The sequence below is a fragment of the Diplotaxodon limnothrissa genome, linkage group LG12 (genome assembly GCF_057381915.1).
Source record: "Diplotaxodon limnothrissa isolate DT_005_m linkage group LG12, D_limnothrissa_male_GT1.1, whole genome shotgun sequence".
NCBI classification, from domain to species: Eukaryota; Metazoa; Chordata; class Actinopteri; order Cichliformes; family Cichlidae; genus Diplotaxodon; species Diplotaxodon limnothrissa.
Genome location: NC_140607.1, coordinates 37,943,125 through 37,962,509, shown reverse-complemented (window position 1 = coordinate 37,962,509; position 19,385 = coordinate 37,943,125). Strand labels below are relative to the sequence as shown.

Here is a 19,385-nt window from a genome sequence, read left to right as displayed (position 1 = left end):
GTTTCTACATGAGCTTTGATCATTCTCTGTGAGATTAAGCTCAGCTATTGAACGGCGTATTTTTTAAAGTAAAGGCTTTAAAACCAAGTTAGTACAAACGTCACTAATGTCACATAACTTTGCCGACATGTGGCCAACAGGAATGTTTTCATGTTCTTCGTTATTAAACATTTGCACATAAATAAGTGACATAATATTCAGTACTTACTTAAAGTTTACTCTTCGGGCGCCCCTCATCCGCCGTTTTTTTTCCGGCAAAATTATCCACACCCACCGCCGCGCTATGCTTTCTGGGATATGTTGGGCCACGAAGTCTACACTGCCACATCCTTAAAATTCAGGGAAATGAAGGACGCATTTGAGGGCCGCATTTCGAGCAGCCTTCGAATTGGGACAACCTTCGTCGCGTCGCTGTGACGTAATCGGCCTTGAAATGCGGCCTTTAAGGCTGCAGACCCTGAATTGGGATACAGGCCATGTTATCACTAAAGCACCCGTCGTTTTCTCCGTAGCACCTCCAGGATTGCAGGTGTCGCTCTGTGCAGCAGAACCGTGAGCACGATCAGGTGGAAAAGATTCGTCATTGCCAAGAACACCAAGAGAAGAAAATCCAGTTTGACTTTACACAACTTTAAAACAAAAAGCAGCAGTTTCATCTTCAGTGAAATTATACTGAGCCAGAAAAATCGTTAAAATTAAAAAACACAAAAGAGCATGAGCTGCTGCAACAGGCAGACAGTTAACAAGGCAGAAAAAATACTGAAATAATAACATTAGCTAAAATGTTTTAGATTTTTAAATAATATTTAATAAAACTAGGAAACGTTGAAATTCTCCTTCCACACTCTGATGATATTGATAGTCTGAATATCAATATCCCTGAATCAGCGCATCTCTTTCATAGTTAAACATGTTTATAGTGTGAAACTTTTACTCGCTCTGTTTATTTATTTATAAACTCTCTTCACTATCTGGAGAGTTGTTGCTTGTTAGATAAATTCTGCTGAAGCTCGTCATTATGTTTCTGTGACGGGCACAGATGTTTTAATGAGGTTTTTTTTTGTGTTGCTTCTTTTGAAACAGGTATGAAGTGGCCCCGCGGTCAGACAGCGAGGAGAGCGGCTCAGAGTTTGAAGAGGAGGTAGAGGATTTTCTCATTAATAAACTTTATATTGCACAAGATCCACCAGGGGGCGCTGTACACTTTATTATCCACATCAAAGTTGCTTCTTTGTTCCACCTGTGCTGCTGTTATTTTATTAAGCACGCTCACAGTCATGTGTTATCAACTTTACCTTATAAGGAGGAAGATGAGGCGTCCAAAGGAGAGACAGAGGAGAAGAAGATAATCGATCCCAATGGAGATGGAGCCACTGAGGGTGCTGCCAAGAACATCATCGAGTATTGTATTTCCTTCTGTTATCTCCCATTTACTCGCCATGTGTTGCATCGGCTAGAAAGAAGCGTTCAGTTCACATATGCTGGAAGTTGAGGGTGTAGATTGTTTTTTTAACAAACCTGATTTTCCCTGCAGGAGCCTCACAAATAAACAAACCTCTGGCTGTCTTTGTATTGGATGTGGATTTCCAGAGGAGCTCAGACAGTTATTAGTCTGAGCTCCCGGGGTCAGGCCTCAGTTAGGCGCCATTAAATTAAATTTGTAAGCTGGTTTAGTTTGAGTTAGAATACTTTCAAATGCTCTCTGTCTCTGTCTCAAATGATCAAACACACATGCAGGTCAGCCAAGCAGGATGTGGATGATGAGTACAGTGTTCCTACTGGCCAAACCAGCTCCCAGTCTTACTACGGCGTGGCCCACGCTGTCATTGAGAGGGTGGAGAAGCAGTCGTCACTGTTGATCAATGGGATGCTCAAACAGTACCAGGTACACACACACGTATACATGTCTGCTTTTGTAGAAGCTGTCTACTCCTCCCTGTGCCTGAATCTACCAGAGGTCTCTTCCTGTTAACAGGGAGTTCCTTTTTCCACCATTGCCAGGTGCTCCTCGCAGGGCATCAGTGGATTGTTGAGTTTTTCACCCTAATGTTGTATATTTGAGGGAACTTTTTGGTCCACGAAATCCAACAACATGACAAGAATTTAATAAATGAGTCAAGCAAGTCTACATTGGTCACATTTGCGAATAGATCGAGGGAACATATAGAAACACTTGTTGTGAAGCTTCTGCTTTTTTCCAGCTTTGTGCCAAACAGTGTGTCAGATGTGTCCTTTATCCTAGGCTGGTCTAAAACGTCGTTCTTGCCTTTAACTGGTTCGACCTCATTTGTAAGCGCTACACTGGAACTTTGGCGTGACTGAGCAGGGCCTCCTAACTGTTCTTGGACAGCTTGTCCTGATTCTGGCTGAACAGTGTGGCCCAGTGCTGCCACCAGTAGACACGTCTAATTTGTCTTGAATGCCCTGTGAGGACTTGAGTTTCAGTTCAGTTCTACCGAGTCTGTGAAAAACATCTAAAGTGTCCAGCTGGAGCAACAGAGTAAGATGTTGAAAGTCTAATGAGATGGCAGAACGCTGCACAGAGATTTGCAGCGTCATGCAAAGATATCAACTCTTTCAGCAGCTATTTTATCTTCCATCAACAACTATGTGCAAAACAGACGTAATGTGGATTTCAGGTTAGAGAGCAATCCACCAGGAATGTCTGCTTGCATGTGGTTGAAATTGGAACTTCTTTCCAAGTGAAAGTTGAGTCAGACTGTACCCTCTTTCAGCACACCGGCTCCTTTCAAATCAGCGAGAACTGATTTGCAGAGCTAAACTTTGTCTAAATGTATGTCTGCATGTTCACATGGGAAGCCCGTGTCTAATGTGATATGGTGCACATCCATGGGGCATTTTTAAGCACGCGTGGGATCCACCCGAGCATTTGATGTGTGATTTGAGAGGCATTAGACAAAGTCATGCAAACACTGAGCTTGCATGGGCAGTCAGCAACTTGATTGCAAACAGAAATCAATATGGCAGCTTGTTTGAGACCAAAACTAGTGCAGCAAAATGTATTTATAACAACATGGTAGCAATGAAGTATGCAGGTGCTGAATATGTTTTCATTTTAGATGAAAAAAGTCCAGTCTAAGTGCTTTCAGTAGTTTCCTGGTTACATAGACAATGAATGGGAGCAAACGTTGGCTGATCTGCAGAGAAGACCAACTTTGTATAAGGAACATTTTAGAGACTATAAAGTTCTCGTATAAGTTGCAAACTGCAACCGAGGAGCACCGCTGCTGTCAGCTTTAAGCAGAGTTTACACGACAGCTGAAGTAACAGACTGTCTGCATACAAACAGCTTTAGCTGTAATTGGATCTTCATTCTCCAACTTTGTGCTAGTCTAAAACAAAGGGTCAGTGGATGACAGTGTGTTTAACACGTAGTTTGATAAATGACTTCATTTGGCTTTTTACCCACAGAGGTTTTGATTGTGACTACAGTGACACGCGCTGGCGTTCCTTTATCTCCCCCTGGGTATTTGGACTTGATGAACTGCATCATTACTGTGTGTGTGTCTGTGTGTGTGTGTTTCATCAGTTTTTGTCAAGAAAACAGAGTCTTGTCATGCTTTCTGTTCTCATATATTCTAAATGCATTTTGCAGTCCATGCACATCTATTTTTGTTGTAAATGTGAGTGAAACAGTCCAGCTGTCGAGTCTTGCAGCGCCGGCGCCAACTTCCTGCTGTGCTTTCAGTGCCACCAGTAACAGCTTCATAATCATCAAACGCTACCTTCAGCATGAAAACAGGCCACAGATGGCAAGAAAAAGTTCTTATAAATGAGTGCGATTTCATTTGATAAATGCGATGAATCCACACCTCAAATGTTAGATACGTTTTATATTATTGATTCATGTAAACAAGCATCACGTTTCGTGGGAAAAAAGCCTCTCAGCCTCCTAGAGGTCCGAACTAAACTTAGTACCTTGATCAGAAAACTAAACTTCCTCTTTATTTCTCTTAACCTTTAACTTAAGCCTACATGTGGGACTAATAAAGATTTATCTTATCTTAATCAGCAAATTAGGTGATAGTTAAAATAACAGCTCGAGCCTTAAATGTATTTATGTTCTTCAGTGCAGGTAAATTAGCCTCTGCTCTCTGTGATGATGTCCTAGTATATTTACTGAGGGCGTTGCCGCCCTCTGGACATGGAAACAAATCGGTTTCAGGTTTTCTGAATATTCCCAAGTCTGTGGGCAAAGAGCTGGTGACTGTCACAATCTTCGGTCATAGATAGAAGCTTTGTAAACAAACACATCTGTCTGCCTGTAGCGATGCAGACACCCTCATCTCATCTCGTCTTCAGCTGCAGCGTACATGACCGTGAGAGACATATTGGCAGAGATCTGGAACTGGCAGCTGGGTACAGCTAGCATTTGTTTTCTATCCAATCACGGTGCAGTCATCCTGTTTGTCTGATTTATGGTGTGCCAAATTTAAAATGAGATATGGCGCGCTGCTTGGGGAAAATTGGACATCCATTAATCGGATCAAACGTCTGCAGTGTCAGTGTATATATAGCAAACCTAAATTCACAGAGACTATGCATTCAGTTGGGAATTTCTTTTCACAACCTTCATCTCTGCAATTAGCTCTGCCGCTGCATGTAGTGAAGTATTGTGCAGTTTATTGGTCACCTTTTCTGTTGCCACTGTCCTCCTGACCTTTCCTCAGACCGTCCTTCGCTGATTGTTTCCCCACAGAGTTATTTTTCTCCCAATGCTTTAGGATATAAAATGCTGTGGTGGCAGTAACATCAAGTTAGCCGGCAAAGCTCACAGTGAAAAATGTCAACTTAACTTCTTCTAAAGGTCTAAAGGTTTGCACGTTTACAAGTACAGAGGCAGAAGAAATGCCTTTAGATTCCATATGTTTAGCAGTTCTTTCTTTTAGGCTGTCACAGCTAAAGGCACAGCATGACATCATGGATATGTGTGTCTAGTTATGTTTAAAAACTTTAACACATGTATAATTTCTGCACTTTTCTGGATTTTTCTGGATTAAGTCTGACATGTCAGAAAAAGTCACTTGTCCCAGAATCCAAAATTCAATCAGTCAGCAATAAAAAAAAGGATCAAAGATGAGTTTCAGTGTAATCTTTTGTCGCTTTAATGTCTTTTTTTCTTCTTAATTCAACTTAATTTCACGGCGTATGTTTACCTGTCGCCATCTGCACCCCACCCGCAGTGGCTCTGTGCCCCGACAGCAGGCCCCGCCCCACAGTTTGAGAAATCAAGTGTGCTGCTCCACAGTGGGATGCTATAGAAACAAAGATTGCACCAACAAACGTACAGAGCTGGATGTTAGAAGACATTAGAAGGCCCGTAGTGCTACACAGACCATCCTCAACATGCAAGAAGCTTTTATGGGCTGCTTTAGCTTCATCACCTGATTGTTAGGACTGCCCTACGATAGGATAAACACAGTAGTGCAAGGATGCATTTACTTGACTTGTTGCAGGTGCCTGTGATTGCCTCCATATCTGCTTTTATTATTCACAGCAGCCAAGGAGAGCTCCATTATTCATGTTGGAATATAGATGATTGTAAACTCTGGACATTATTAATTGCATTGTCTTTTTAACATCTAGTTAGACGTGAATTTCTCCTTTTTCTTCGTCTTCACCGTTTTATCGTTTGTGTGTTTTGTGTGCACACAGAGCACGCTCATGCTTTCCTCTCTGTGTTTTAGATTCAGGGGCTCGAGTGGATGGTGTCCTTGTACAACAACAATCTCAACGGCATCTTGGCTGATGAAATGGGGCTCGGCAAAACCATCCAAACCATCGCCCTTATCACCTACCTGATGGAGCACAAGAGGCTCAATGGTCCCTTTGTCATCATCGTTCCTCTCTCGTTAGTACTTCTCTTCCAGTATCAATCGTGGCTCTTATCTCGCAATGTCATGACACCCTAAAATCTAACATTATTAGAGTCACCTTTGAAAAGAACTTCAAATGATAATCATTCGTGTGAAGGCTTTCTTTTTGTTCGTGTATTAGCAGCACTACACGTAAACTACCCTGAAGGTCCTTATGAGTGCTCCCTCACTCCCTTCCTGTCCTTTTAGCTATTTCCATCGGTGCCAGGAACCTGTTTAAAAGGCATAGGCTATATTTTATCAGCTTCATCCTTGTTACATGGACTCAGCATCCATTTGAAAAAGCACAAACAGCTTTTCAGCATGACTGCACCTGGAATTAAGGGGCGCTGTAATAAGAAAAAAATGTGTGTTTTTATATCTTTCTAATAGATTTGTGCTCTCCACACGCCCCTGTAGACTCACAGTGAAATAGCCTGAGCAGTACGCGGGCTGTAATGGAAAGCAGGAGAGTTGGTGTTTGCGCAAGTGTCAGGTGTTCACATCCATCTCACTGTGATAAGTCCAAATTCATGCTTCGTAATTATTCTAACAATATCAAGTACAGTGCATACTAAACAGGGTACGAGAATACTACTGCAGATATTTTTCACTTTGCAGTGTGGAAAGGGTCCAGCTGCTCACAGCTGCATTAAAAATGCATTGTGCACGAAGGTGCTTATTGTTATTGAAGTTAAATTGGTCTTCTTAGGCCACTTCCTGTTAGTATGAGGCGGATGGAGGCACGGACAGACACTCACACATACGTCTTTCAGGTCTCGCTTCTCTTCTGAATTGTGGAGCTGCTGGTTTGCTTTGCCTGTGATAATTGAGGCAAGGTGCAGAGAAAAGTTCAGCCAATCAAATTGCATTTATTCAGATACGTCAGTGCAGCTGCTTGGCACTCAGATTGTGTTATTGAAATAACCTGAGAGAGTACGCTAGGGACGGGTGCAGCTCGTCATTCAACATTTAAACTGCAGGAGAAATAAATCATTGCTCTGAGTAATCAGAACATCTCATGTAGCCAAAGCAGTGAAGTTCATGCTAACTGCTAATGGAAGCTTGCCCTGTGGGAGAGATACCACCTGGATATGACATTACTGCTCTAGTGACTGCAGCAGGACAGAGGCATTACATCATCAATAACGTTTATGTGACCCTGCACGCCCCTCAAACCACACGGTGTTCTGGTTATGGCTTTCTTTTCTTTACTGTGCTTTCACAGTACTTTTTGGGTTTAGCACAGTCTTCGGTCCAATCAATCAGCTTGTCACCAGCTCCCGGCGTCACTAAAAAGGGAGAGACCTGATTACGCCTGCTGCACCACCGCTCCCCTGCTGCAGAGCCAAAGACATCACCTCTGCCACAGTTTAGTTTTTTAACCTGCTAAAACAGCACAGGAGGATAATTAGCATGTCTGAGTGTGTTTTTGGCCCGAATAAAGATGCTGAATTTTAGTACAAGGCCGTGTGTGCATCTCATTATAGGGTCAAAGGAGCCAAATTATTTGATGGCAGTTTTAATGATGAGTAGAGAGGCTTGTATTTATTTCATGTGTGGGGCCGCTCACACAGTCCTCACGAACACTTTATAACTGTGCAACATTAAGGCTAGAAACAACCCATAATGCATTGTTGTCCATTACAAAATAATATCTGATAATGTGAATAACTGATGACTTTACGGGGTGTGGTCGAAATAAACTGTTTTCAGAATGTGGGAATATGTCCGATTACTGATCCAGCTTCATGAAGTGTGTGATTCCCCTCATTGTTTTTCACTTACAAACAGCAGGAAACCAGCGTGCTGTTGTTCAAGGGTGAAAATTCAAAGTGGTTTAAGGCTGATGAAAGTGTGCTCCTTGTGCAGAGTGCAGGAAAACACTCGGCTTTTTAATTGTTATTCCTTTTAATGTTGGTTTCTAACTGCAGGTGTTGGAAGATTAGAGTGAACAATGGTTGTGTTTTTAGAAGCAAGCCTATTTTTTAATGATTAATGAGCAGAGCACTTTTTCTTTCTAAGTGATGGAAGCTGAGCGGAGGCTTAATTCGCTGCTCAAGGCCACTGTGTGTAATGTGCTCTTGAATATGCATAGTGTGCAAATATGGAGTAAAGCCTAAAACTGTCTGTTTTTTAGCACACAGCAGTTTGTGCCAGTGTGCCACTGAGCAAGAGCTCATCTCGTCTCTGCTTTTGTGCATTTTCATGGTTTCTTTGGTTGTTTTTGTAAATGAAGTGTTGATGAATCTGTCGTCTTTGAAGACTCTGCCTTTACTGCTAAAAACATTCTGACCACATTTAAATGCTGTTTTCAGGACCTTGTCTAACTGGGTCTATGAGCTTGACAAATGGGCTCCGTCTGTGGTTAAGATTGCTTACAAGGTGAGACAAATCTCTGTTTTTTAGTCTAGTCTCTTTTTTCACATCACAGATGTTCAGATTTTCTGCTTTTTACGACAGAACGTTGTCTCTTCTTTGTCTCTCCACATATTAGGGCACCCCTGCTTTGCGTCGTGGGCTGGTGCCTCAGCTCCGCAGCGGGAAGTTCAACGTCTTGCTGACCACCTATGAATACATCATCAAAGACAAGCATATACTGGCTAAGGTGAAAAGGATCAAACCTCTTTCTTCTATCTGTAATCTGCTTCCTAACGTGAACCCTGTTGCAGCATCTCCATCACAAATATCCACAAAATGAGCAAAAGGAAATTATGGTGAGCTTCCATCCACCGCTGCTGCCGAAGCTCAAATCAGCAAAAAGTCTGGAAAAGCGACAGAACTGTGATTGTTGTTTGTTTCATGCAGTAATTTGAGAGATGTTTCCTCACTTTGCTTTTCATCTCTTCAGTTGAATAAGTCATGCATCGTGCATTATTCACTGACTCGCTTTTGCACTTTGTACATTTTGTTGTTTTTAATGAACAAACTTTTCATCTTCAGCTAAAATTCAGATTTTTGTTTTTCTCACTCGAGGCTTTTTAAAGGTTAAATATGTGCATCTGGCAGTAATTGTATTTTATTAACATAAAAGTTTTGCAATAACACCAAGTTTTATTACTTGTGATGAACAAACCTGACTCCTGTGTGAAATGTAACTAGAACACAGGGATGTGCAAATCTTACAAAACTGTATTTTATTCACAACAAAACACAGAAAACACATCAAATGTTTAAACCGAGTGAAATAATTGTTCATTTTGTATCTGATGGCAGCAATATGTCTCCAAAACAACAGTTTGCCACTGTGCAGCATCCTCTCTTATTTTAACATCAGCCCACATCATCAAACATCTGGAGCTGAGGAGCGCAGCAGCTGGAGGAAAGCTTCCGGCCTTTTGTTGCTCCCACTCGGACTGTTTTTCAGATGTTGCTGCCATCAAAATCAAAATGAGCCAATGTTTCACCTAAAATTGTGCATTTGTTCAGTTGAAACACGTAATATGTTTTCTCTGTTCTGTTGTGAGTAAAATATGAGATCTGCAATCAGTGAATTCTGTTTTATTGACATTTTACAGCTTTTTTGTGCTCATAATACACATTATATGACAGGGGGCACAAAGATTTCATCAGGTCAGATGAGAACGTGTGTCATAAACACGCTAAATAAAAGGCGGAGTCAGAAGCTTGTTTGTATTTAGAATTATTCTGCAGCCTGACGGTCGTCAAAGTGCAAAATCAAAATCCTGCAGTGACGACTGAGACACAAACTGAAATATTTAAAATGCTAATTTGCACTCGGGTTCTGTTTTGTGTCTCCTACAGATTCGCTGGAAGTACATGATCGTTGACGAGGGTCACCGCATGAAGAACCACCACTGTAAACTGACACAGGTGCTGAACACGCACTACGTGGCCCCCCGTCGGCTGCTCCTCACCGGGACTCCTCTGCAGAACAAGCTGCCCGAGCTGTGGGCCCTGCTCAACTTCCTGCTGCCCACCATCTTCAAGTGCTGCAGCACCTTCGAGCAGTGGTTTAACGCACCCTTCGCCATGACAGGAGAGAGGGTAGGTGCCAGGAGAACTACCAGTGTTTTAGTTTTAAGCTAACACTGGCTGATGCTGAAGTCTGGGTTTTGCAAATCAAGTTAATAATTAGTTTTAACCTTCGTAGATCAAATAATAATACATAATGCATTTTGTGTTGTCATGTAGTATAAATTTACAAAGGAGATATCAGAAAGAGACGAATCATTTCTGAAAGCTCTGTGATTATAGAGACTGAAGAAGTTTTACAGTTTGGCTGCTGTCGTGATCTCACTCAGGGCAGGAACCATCAGAAGGAACCTCGGGCACATAAATGGTTAATAAGTCCTTCATGTCATTTGGATCAAGGCCACTTAAAACTTTTAAAGTGATGATAAGTACAGACATTATCATTCATTATCAGAAAATGCCAAAGCTTCTGTGTAAAAACTGAAATCCTTTTAAAAACTGTATTTTCAGCCTTTTCTTCCTGCAATGGGCTGATTTTTACTGAACACAGAAATACTTCCCATTTAAAGCTGTTAAATGGAGCTGCTTCCATCTGTTCCCCTCAGCTCACTGCTTTTCTTTGCAGCAGTCACATGTTTCATTACTCCTGGCAAGGAAGCAAAGGGAGGTCATTTATATCTAAAATTTAACACGGCTTATTTAAATGCATAAGGGAGAATGTTTTTATACCCACTGCATTAAGACTCTGGAAGTGTTCTGGATGTAATTCTGAGTATCCACGGGGAATTTTATTTCCTGCCCCTGGAAAGTTCAGTGAGTCTCATTTAGAAGTCTCTACATTTAGAAGCGGTTTCGACTGCTTTCGATGCTTCTGTACCGTCTTCCAGAGCGCAGTAGGCTGAACGAGCGGTAGCCAGCATGGAAGTGGTCTCTGATATCTGTCTGTGCTCAGTTTGCAGTTTCAGCAGTCATGGGACTGCGGTTTGGACAAAGGTCCCGGTTCAATGCTAGGAGAGGACACAGCCCTTTGGGGTCGTGTCATATCAAACATGTGGACACCTTTCATGTGGGAGTAGGCAAAACTTTCAAATCCCCCGTAGCAGTGCCCGCTCCCACCAAGTTCAACGTTTCATCTTTAGATTACATACAGCTCGTCTCATATTACTTTTCTAGATGCATATAATTAAAAGTTATAGATGATTTCTAAGCTGAAAAATAAGTTTTGGTTTTACTAAAGGGAACCTGTTCTGTTCATTTCCAGCTGTACAAGCGTTGCATGATTTAGGAAAAGAATATTTAAAAGCGTATTTTTGCTTTCTTGCATTAGTAGTAGCTGTTTTAGTTCATGAAAAACAATTTGGTGCCCTGGGTGCAACAGAAGCACCGTGGCGAAACATAACAATTTTTAATTAAAAAGGCACCCTTAAGGAAAAAGTGGATTCAGGCACGCTTCTTATCATCAATTAGTTTTTAAGTGATGTGTAATAATGGCAGCAGAGTGAGTCAGTGGTTGGAAACAGGCCGGACCCTTCTGTCTGGAATTTGCATGTTCTTTGTGTGCCAGCATGGGTTTCTTCCAGGAGCTCTCGTTTATCACGCCATGTTCTGCATGGCGTGATAATAACAACCTTAGTTGGCCAAGGAAACACATGCAAAAGAGCTTCTTTCTCTTAAGAGTTTTACTTCTGGGTTAAATGACGGTTTAGCTTAAAGCAGCATGTCGGCAGGTAGGAATCTCGTCACTCTGCATGAAACAAACAGCTGCGAGGCGTCGTCTCTCACTCTTTCTGACGTGTTCAGGTTGACTTAAACGAGGAGGAAACCATCTTGATCATCCGGCGTCTGCACAAAGTGCTCCGCCCGTTTCTCCTGCGCAGGCTGAAGAAAGAGGTGGAGTCTCAGCTGCCAGAGAAGGTGAGGTTAACACGACTGAATGCTGATTTAGGACGCTGCAGAGTTCTCAGTGCACCAAACCTGCACTGCTGTTTGTATGTAATGCATGTGTAAGTCGCTCCTATTGAGCTGATTTCAAGGTTACATGCAGCTGTTTTTACACTTTGAGGAACGGGATAGTCTTTGCTGACCTTGGATGCAACATTCCTGCTTTCCAAAGTAATTGAAGCTGCAGGTTTGTAAGTACTGCATCGAGCTCCTGGCCACACTGTGCCGGAGGGGTTTCAGAAAGTAATTGAAGAAAAGGAGATAAAGTAGTCTGTGTGACCTAAACACATTGTTATCAACTTATACGGTTGCATTGCTTAACTGTTGTGACCCAGAGCCAGACACCTTAACTGATGACAGGAAATTATCCGTAGCCTTCTTCTGACCATTCATAGTTATTAAAAAGAATGAAAGATTTTGAAGGAGATGACTTTCTAAGCTGAAGCACAACCTCACAGCTCGTTCTTTGGTATTATTCTTTACGCCTTTATTTTCATTCTCATTAGAGTATTTTGTCAGTGCTGAGCTGACTGATGGGGATTGTGGATTTGGCTCAAACAGCCTCACTATTGAAAAGACACCACTGTGCCGCTGGAGTTTCATTTAATTATTTATGTTGTCGTTCACAGGTGGAGTATGTCATAAAGTGTGACATGTCTGCCATACAGAAGGTTCTGTACCGCCACATGCAGAAAGGCATCCTCCTCACTGACGGCTCAGAGAAAGACAAGAAGGTAGATCATCAGCTCCTCGGTGGCTCCGCTGTGTCGCTTTGTTCTGTCTGTGTGTGTCGACAAAGCCTTTGGGAAGAGTCTGCAGTGATTTGCCTGCTGTTTGACATTAGAAGGACCTTGAACTTTCTTTGAGTGCACATTTGCTATGTTTGCATAATTTAATTGGATATTATAAATTTAATTTGACTCCTGAAGCTACATTTTAATTTCCAGCTTTAGTTTAATTTCTTTTAACCAAAGCACTCGCGGGAATATTCTGCCCATGATCTGCGTTCAAAACAAACTAGTCAGTGTTACCTACGTCCAAGACGTTGTAAAGAAGTGTAGTGTTTTTCAATGTGCTGTCCATGGATGCGTCACGATTGTGCTCATCAATATGACCATGTAAAGGGGGGAAGAGCCCCTCTGAGAATTGCTGCCTTATCGTGGTGGAGGGTTTGTGTGTCCCAGGGATCCCAGGAGCTTTGTTGTCCGGGGGCTTCTACCCCCTGGCAGGGTCTCCCATGGCAAGTTGGTCCTGGGTGAGAGACCAGACAAAGGGCGATTCAGAAGCCCAATCAGGGGAACAGTTCATCCTGCCTGGGATGGGGTTACCGGGGCCCCGCCCTGGAGCCAGGCCCAGGGAGGGTGTCCGAGGGTGAGCGTCTGGTGGCTGGGCCTTAGTCCATGGGGCCCGGCCAGGCACAGCCCGAAAAGGGACATGGGTCCATTCTCCTGATGGCCCACCACCCGCAGGAGGTACGTTAGGGGTCGGGTGCAACTGGGACAAGAAATGCCTCCTGAATCTGAATCTCCTTTTGACTTTATTGAGCTTCGTGACAGATTTTCATCTTCTTTTATTAACTGAAAAAGCTCTAACAGCCCAGTGCACGCTGACTGTCCCCACTTATTTTAGAAGCTGAGGAAATCCTTCCTTCATGAGTTGGTAAAGACCAAACACAGAGTTCTGACGGAGTCGGCACCGCTCTGCTCCTCAGGAGGCTGCAAACACGGCTCCAAATCAATCAGAACGTGGTTCCTTAAACAAATGTTGGATCGGTCAAAACTTCGTTCACACCTTGTTTTCACTTCCCACAAGTTTTTAAAAAATAGTTAATAATTAAAATAAGGTCTTGTAGGTGATTAGTAGCATCAGCATATCCAGACTGTTTGGGTCTTTTTTACTCATTTTATCTCTCATACATTTCTGCAGGGCAAAGGTGGAGCAAAGACCTTAATGAACACCATCATGCAGCTGAAGAAGATCTGCAACCACCCGTACATGTTCCAGCACATTGAAGTGAGTGTGGGATTGTTTGCTAGAGTATTTTATGTTGATTTCAAACTGTTGCACATTTACTGGATTGTGATATTTAGGTTTCAGCTCAGAGAAGCAGATCATTGATCACATCTGTGTCCCCCTGGTTTTTACCGCTGTTCCAAGTGAGCTGTTTCACGGTGGCTTTAGAGGGGAGTCTAGGATTCACCGTACCTCAAACACCAGCATTAAACACCTGGTCCTTTTACATTTGCTACAAATTGGTTGTTTCCAAAGTTCCTAAGTGTTGGCTTGTGATGGCAGTTAACGGCAACATCAGCCATATTTGTTCCACGCCGAGCTGATTCATGGTGTTGTTGGGACATTGCCTTTAAAAGTAAAAGTAGTTCCTCAGATGCCAGGAGAGCATTAAGCGTCTCGTCTTTGCTCTCGCAGGGAGTAATAGAACATATGGCTTGCGGTGTTTGCAGAAATTGATCAGGCTGGTAGACTTTGAGGCTGACGCTCATTTGAGCCCATCTGTTTGGATGCTGGGGCGGTTCTCAGATGAAACATCACAAGAGGCTGAAAACCTTAAAGGCTCATTCAAACAGACTCTCTGTAACTGCTTCAGTCTCATGATTGAAGTCCTGATAGAGTCATGTAAATGTGATCAAACAGTAAGGTTTTCATTGATGTTTAGTTCTTGTGTTTGTTAATGTTCTCAGGGCCCCACACAGAAACAGAACTGATAGATCAGCTGGTTAAAACCTGCCTGTTGTTGCAAATCTTGTGACATGTTCACAAGAAGTCATATATTTGCCGTTTATAGGACTTATTTTAATTGTCTGTGTTGCTTTGACTAGTTGATGTTCTCCATTGCAGGAATCCTTTGCTGAGCACTTGGGCTATCCGAACGGCATCATCAGTGGGTAAGTCGTACGATCAAACACCTCGTGTCCTTCACTGTTGCACTGTTACTGTTATGAAAACATAATAATACAGTGGCCAATCGATCTGTTTTGTGCTTTGAAAAACACATTTGATTTAAGGCAGTGCTGTAGATGCTCGTGCATGGGCTGAGTAAATAAGTAAAATAAAGATTTAACAGTGATTTAAGCTCATATTGATGCTCAGACATCGTTAAGCACTTAACTGCTATATTTAGTTCTGCAGAGATTCAGGATTTCCTGCCATGAACGTTTGCTTTTAATTTCATCTTTATTAATGATAAAAAATCCACACATGAAAGTGAATGATTAATATTGTTTACGTCAGTTTACATGAGTGCAGTGATAGAGCTCGTCAGTTTGTGTATAATCATTTAACTGCTAATTCAGGATGACGAGGTTTCACATGCAAGAAGCCAACCTGTCAGATAATTGCTGCATCTCTGCTGTGCTTGGCACTAATTGGCACCAGATAGCAATTATTCACAGCGGCAGTTCACCTCAAACCCCTCGTGTGAGAATGGGTCCACGTTTAGATCACAGATTGCAGCTTTGCTTTGGAACATGCCAGAAACAGCCTGCTGTGTTGCAGGAACAGGACACGTGAACCCGACGTGAAAGACAGCGCCGATTTCATGGAAGGGGTATGCAGCGCGCTGGAGCGAGAGTCAAAGTTTGAAGTGTTAAGCTCGCCGCCTAATGCTGCTTCAGGCACGAGGATCTCCAAACCTTATTGCAGCACGGCGTGCAATAAATGCTCACAAAGGAAATTGCGGCCATTTCAACTTATGTAGCGCTCGACTCCAGGTACACGACGCCCAGCTGAAAACAAGTCGAGCTGCCTGAGATTCACAGAATTTACAGAAAATGTAAAACTTTTGTGATTTATATCGTTGTCTGGACGATAAATGTCTTATATGGGAATATGAGATGTTGGTCATATCGCACAGCGCTAATTTTGCAGGATTTTCACTACAAAACATTCCAGTAAAACAGGCGTGCTTTTGTCCCATTTTTGTGGAGACAGTGAAGGTTCCACGGCGTGCAAAGAAGAGCGTAAAGTCTGAAAAGGTTAAAGCTCGAGAAGCTCTCATCGTAAATTGAAACCTTATTATTTGCAGCCTTCGTCACGCTCGTTATAAAACATATTACTGACGTTGTTTTAAATAGCATAGGTGTCACCAGTGATTCACCTCAACATACCTGAATGGGGGGTGTCCAGTGGAGTATCACCTTATTTGCTGCATGAACTGGGAACGTTCACTTTAGGTGAGGTGTTAAAGTTTTGCTCCGCTTCGGTATCTTGACCTAAAAATAGTTCACGATAAACAGAAAAGTCTTTTAGTTTAAAAAAAAGTATGATTCAAGGCAAAGAGAAAATAAAACATTATAGAAGCTACTTAATAAAAGATGCATCGTGCACATAAAACATGATGAATAATAAAAACCACTGTAGAAACTCATTTATTGAGAAGTCCTTGTTCATACCTGCTGTAAGCAGCAGCAAGCTTTTAAAAATGCGAACAGATCCTCTGTTTTTCAGAGAGAATTAACATCAGCGCCTGTGTGTTTGGGTTTAACTGATGTGTGTCATTGAAGTGCATTTCTCTTCATGGAGCTCCTGTGGTCAGTGACACGCTCATTAACAGAGCAGGATGTTTCAGTGACATACAGCAGGGAAAATAAGGATCGAACATGTCACCAATTTCCTGAGTAAATATATTTCTAAAGCTGCTTTTGAATCCACACGTGTGAAGAAATCAAACCATGGACAGAGACAGAGTTTTTAACAACACAGTCTTGGTAATGAAAAAAATCCAGCTGTATATTCTCATATTACCCATTGGAGCTGTTTAATAAACAAATCACGCTGAAGAAACAGAAAAATTAAAGTAGCTTCAAGTTCCAGGAGACAGAGGACAGATTAAAAAGCTCAGATAATGTGTGGATGTTTCATAATGTTCTTCAAAGCTTTAGTGAACATGTTTTCACAGAGATGACGTAAAAGCCCAGAGCTGCCTCAGCTGTTGTTCAGACTCTGAGTCAGGCTTTCATTGGCCAATTTGAAACCATTCACTGCTGTCACACTAGATGCCACGCAGGCTTTAAAAGTCTATTAATAAAAGTTTATGATCCATTTCTTGTTTTTACTATCTGCACTCAGGCCTGATCTGTATAGAGCATCTGGGAAGTTTGAGCTCCTCGATCGCATCCTACCGAAGCTCCAGGCCACCAACCACAGAGTGCTGCTGTTCTGCCAGATGACCACTCTCATGACAATCATGGAGGACTATTTCGGATACCGCAACTTTCAGTACTTGCGTCTTGATGGTGAGCTCACACACACATCTGTTTGAGGTGTCCTGAGCTGAGCCTGTGAATCAGGACAAAGGCAGAATCAGCATATTTTAAAGTCCTGAAAGAAGCTGAATGGAAACAGAATCAGATCCTGTCTTTGTTTTGTTGATATGCAGTGAGGGGATTAATGTTGTAGTATCTTTACCTGAGACAGTAAAGCATCTTGTGGTGAGTGCTAGAGCTGCTGGATTATTGCACTGCTCAAGAAAATGAAAGGAACCGTGGAAGTCACACATGGGACTCAATGCACGAATACTCGAGCTGAAAATCTGTACGGATGTTCTTTGTGTCTAATTTACTGAGAACAAAATGATCGACTTGATTCAAAATCACACCAAATGTCAGAGTTAAAAGCTGAAATCTCAGGCTGATCAAAGTTGCTCCCACATGCCTGGACGCACTCTCGACAACATCTGGACGGACAACCGATGAGACGGCATGTGGTGTCCTGGGGCATTAGTGAGCCACTGGGTAAACTCTGGTGCTGTTTGGTGGGTTCAGATTCACTGATAGATCCCAAAGGTTCTCGAGTCACGTCCTCGTTTCCCACACTGGAGTCTATTCCTTATCAGTCCTCACTGGGTTCTCACTGGTTCTGCTTTGAGTCACCACCATCACTAGCAGCATATCAAAAACATAACACTTAAATGCTGTGGATCAAATGTTTGTGCATGTTTGAGGTTTTCCCCTCTTTGATGTGATCAGTGTTGGGGCCATCGTTAAAAAAAGTAACTGTTGCACATATTGCACGGAACATTTTCTTAAAAGTAATGCAGTACATTACTGAATTTGTTACATTACTTTTGTGTTTCTTCTTAAAATGACATGAAACATCGTCTCATAATTACCATTTAACCATCTAGACCTATAGGTTACTGTCATACACACCAACACAATGAACGATTTTTCTCTTCGTATTTAGGTATGAACACAAACCAAAGATGGAAACCATTATAGAAAGACTTCAAAGCGATCGTCATGGTGATTCTACTTTAGAAACATGAACAGATAGAAACACAGGCTTTAGCCTGACGGCTCATCAGTTTGTTACCTGTTGAAGTTCAGGGTCTGGCTGGGAGCTGGAGTCAGCACTCTCTCAGCTTTAAGATCACTCTGGGGTCTTGGCTAGCTTAGCGTTAGCATGCTATCTGTGCAGGTGCTAGCAAAGAGCTGAAGTTGTGTTAGCAGCATGATGCAGTTGTTTCTGTCCTGGATGCAGTTTCCACTTAAATATCATGCTTCTGTCCTTTTGTGGAATAAGAGAGTAAGGTCTATACAGTGCAGAGTGAGCCACCATTTTCCTTCTCCTGCACACGAACTAGATTGAGCTGATTGTAGCACAGTAAGCGAAATCGATAGGCAAACAGATTAACAACTCCAAGGAATCAAACTTACCGGGAACTGCTTCTCTACAAGAACCGGTTGTTGATGCTCATCCCCTGGCAGGGTACCAGTGCCTGCATATGGAGGTCTAAATAACCCTCCAAAAACTTCCTCCCCAAATCACCACTGACCCACTGCCCTTCATGCTGGATGAAGGTCACGCCACGGCGTCCCCAGACTCTTTGACATCTGTCACAGGCTCAGTTTTGCATCTGTGGAGAGAATGGGGTGCTTTGCCAGACCTGCCAGTTCTCATGATGATCTCAGGTCAAATGAGTTGATCCACACAGTGCTGTCTGTGAGCACATGTCCCACTAAAGGACTCTAGAGCCCCATGCCAACCTCATGAAGTTGGTTTCTGGCGGTTTGGTCCGATATGTGCATGAGTAGCGTGCTGGAGGTCACTTTGTATTGTTAGCTTGCTCTTCCTGTTTGTGTTCACACAAAGGAGCAGATACCAGTCCTGTTGCTGGGTTGATGTCCTGGTGTCTTTTCCACATTCTTCAGAATGTACTGGGAAGCACCAAAAAAACCTTCTTATAACGGCACATATCGATTTGCCACTCTTGGCGCAGTTGGACGGCCTGTGGGACTTAATTGGGCTGCGGTTATCTCACGCTACCAGCAGTGGAAAAAACAGGCAAAAAGCAGCATAGAGAAAAAAATAATTCAAGGAATAAGGAGAGGGCAGCGATCTGTGGCCACCACCTGCTAAACCATCCTCTGTTTGGGGGTCTTGTTGTTACCTGCTGTCACTGCGATTTACAACAAAGCATGAAAATCGATTCTTGATGGTTGATGCAGGATGATGTCCATGAGGTTTGCTGTTACACTGTGATGTGTTTTTGAGTCGTGGATTTTGAGCAACACTGAAATTATTAGAAGAACACTTGACTTAACTTAAAAAATGGCTTTTGAATTAAATGTGAACCAAACTAACGGTCACGGGCAGCATGTTTAGAAAGGCCAA

General features: G+C 42.5%; 1 protein-coding gene across 1 annotated transcript in view; it reads left to right on the top strand.

Annotated features, from left to right (window-relative positions):
• Positions 1–19,385, top strand: part of smarca2 (SWI/SNF related BAF chromatin remodeling complex subunit ATPase 2) — a 55,606-nt gene that overhangs the window by 15,510 nt on the left and 20,711 nt on the right. The window contains exons 13-24 of the mRNA XM_085367581.1: positions 1,084–1,141; positions 1,304–1,401; positions 1,738–1,885; positions 5,709–5,872; positions 8,195–8,261; positions 8,374–8,484; positions 9,642–9,884; positions 11,613–11,726; positions 12,383–12,487; positions 13,680–13,766; positions 14,610–14,656; positions 16,839–17,005. Coding sequence (XP_085223707.1) covers positions 1,084–1,141; positions 1,304–1,401; positions 1,738–1,885; positions 5,709–5,872; positions 8,195–8,261; positions 8,374–8,484; positions 9,642–9,884; positions 11,613–11,726; positions 12,383–12,487; positions 13,680–13,766; positions 14,610–14,656; positions 16,839–17,005 — 1,409 coding nt within the window. The remainder of the gene's footprint in view (positions 1–1,083; positions 1,142–1,303; positions 1,402–1,737; positions 1,886–5,708; positions 5,873–8,194; positions 8,262–8,373; positions 8,485–9,641; positions 9,885–11,612; positions 11,727–12,382; positions 12,488–13,679; positions 13,767–14,609; positions 14,657–16,838; positions 17,006–19,385) is intronic.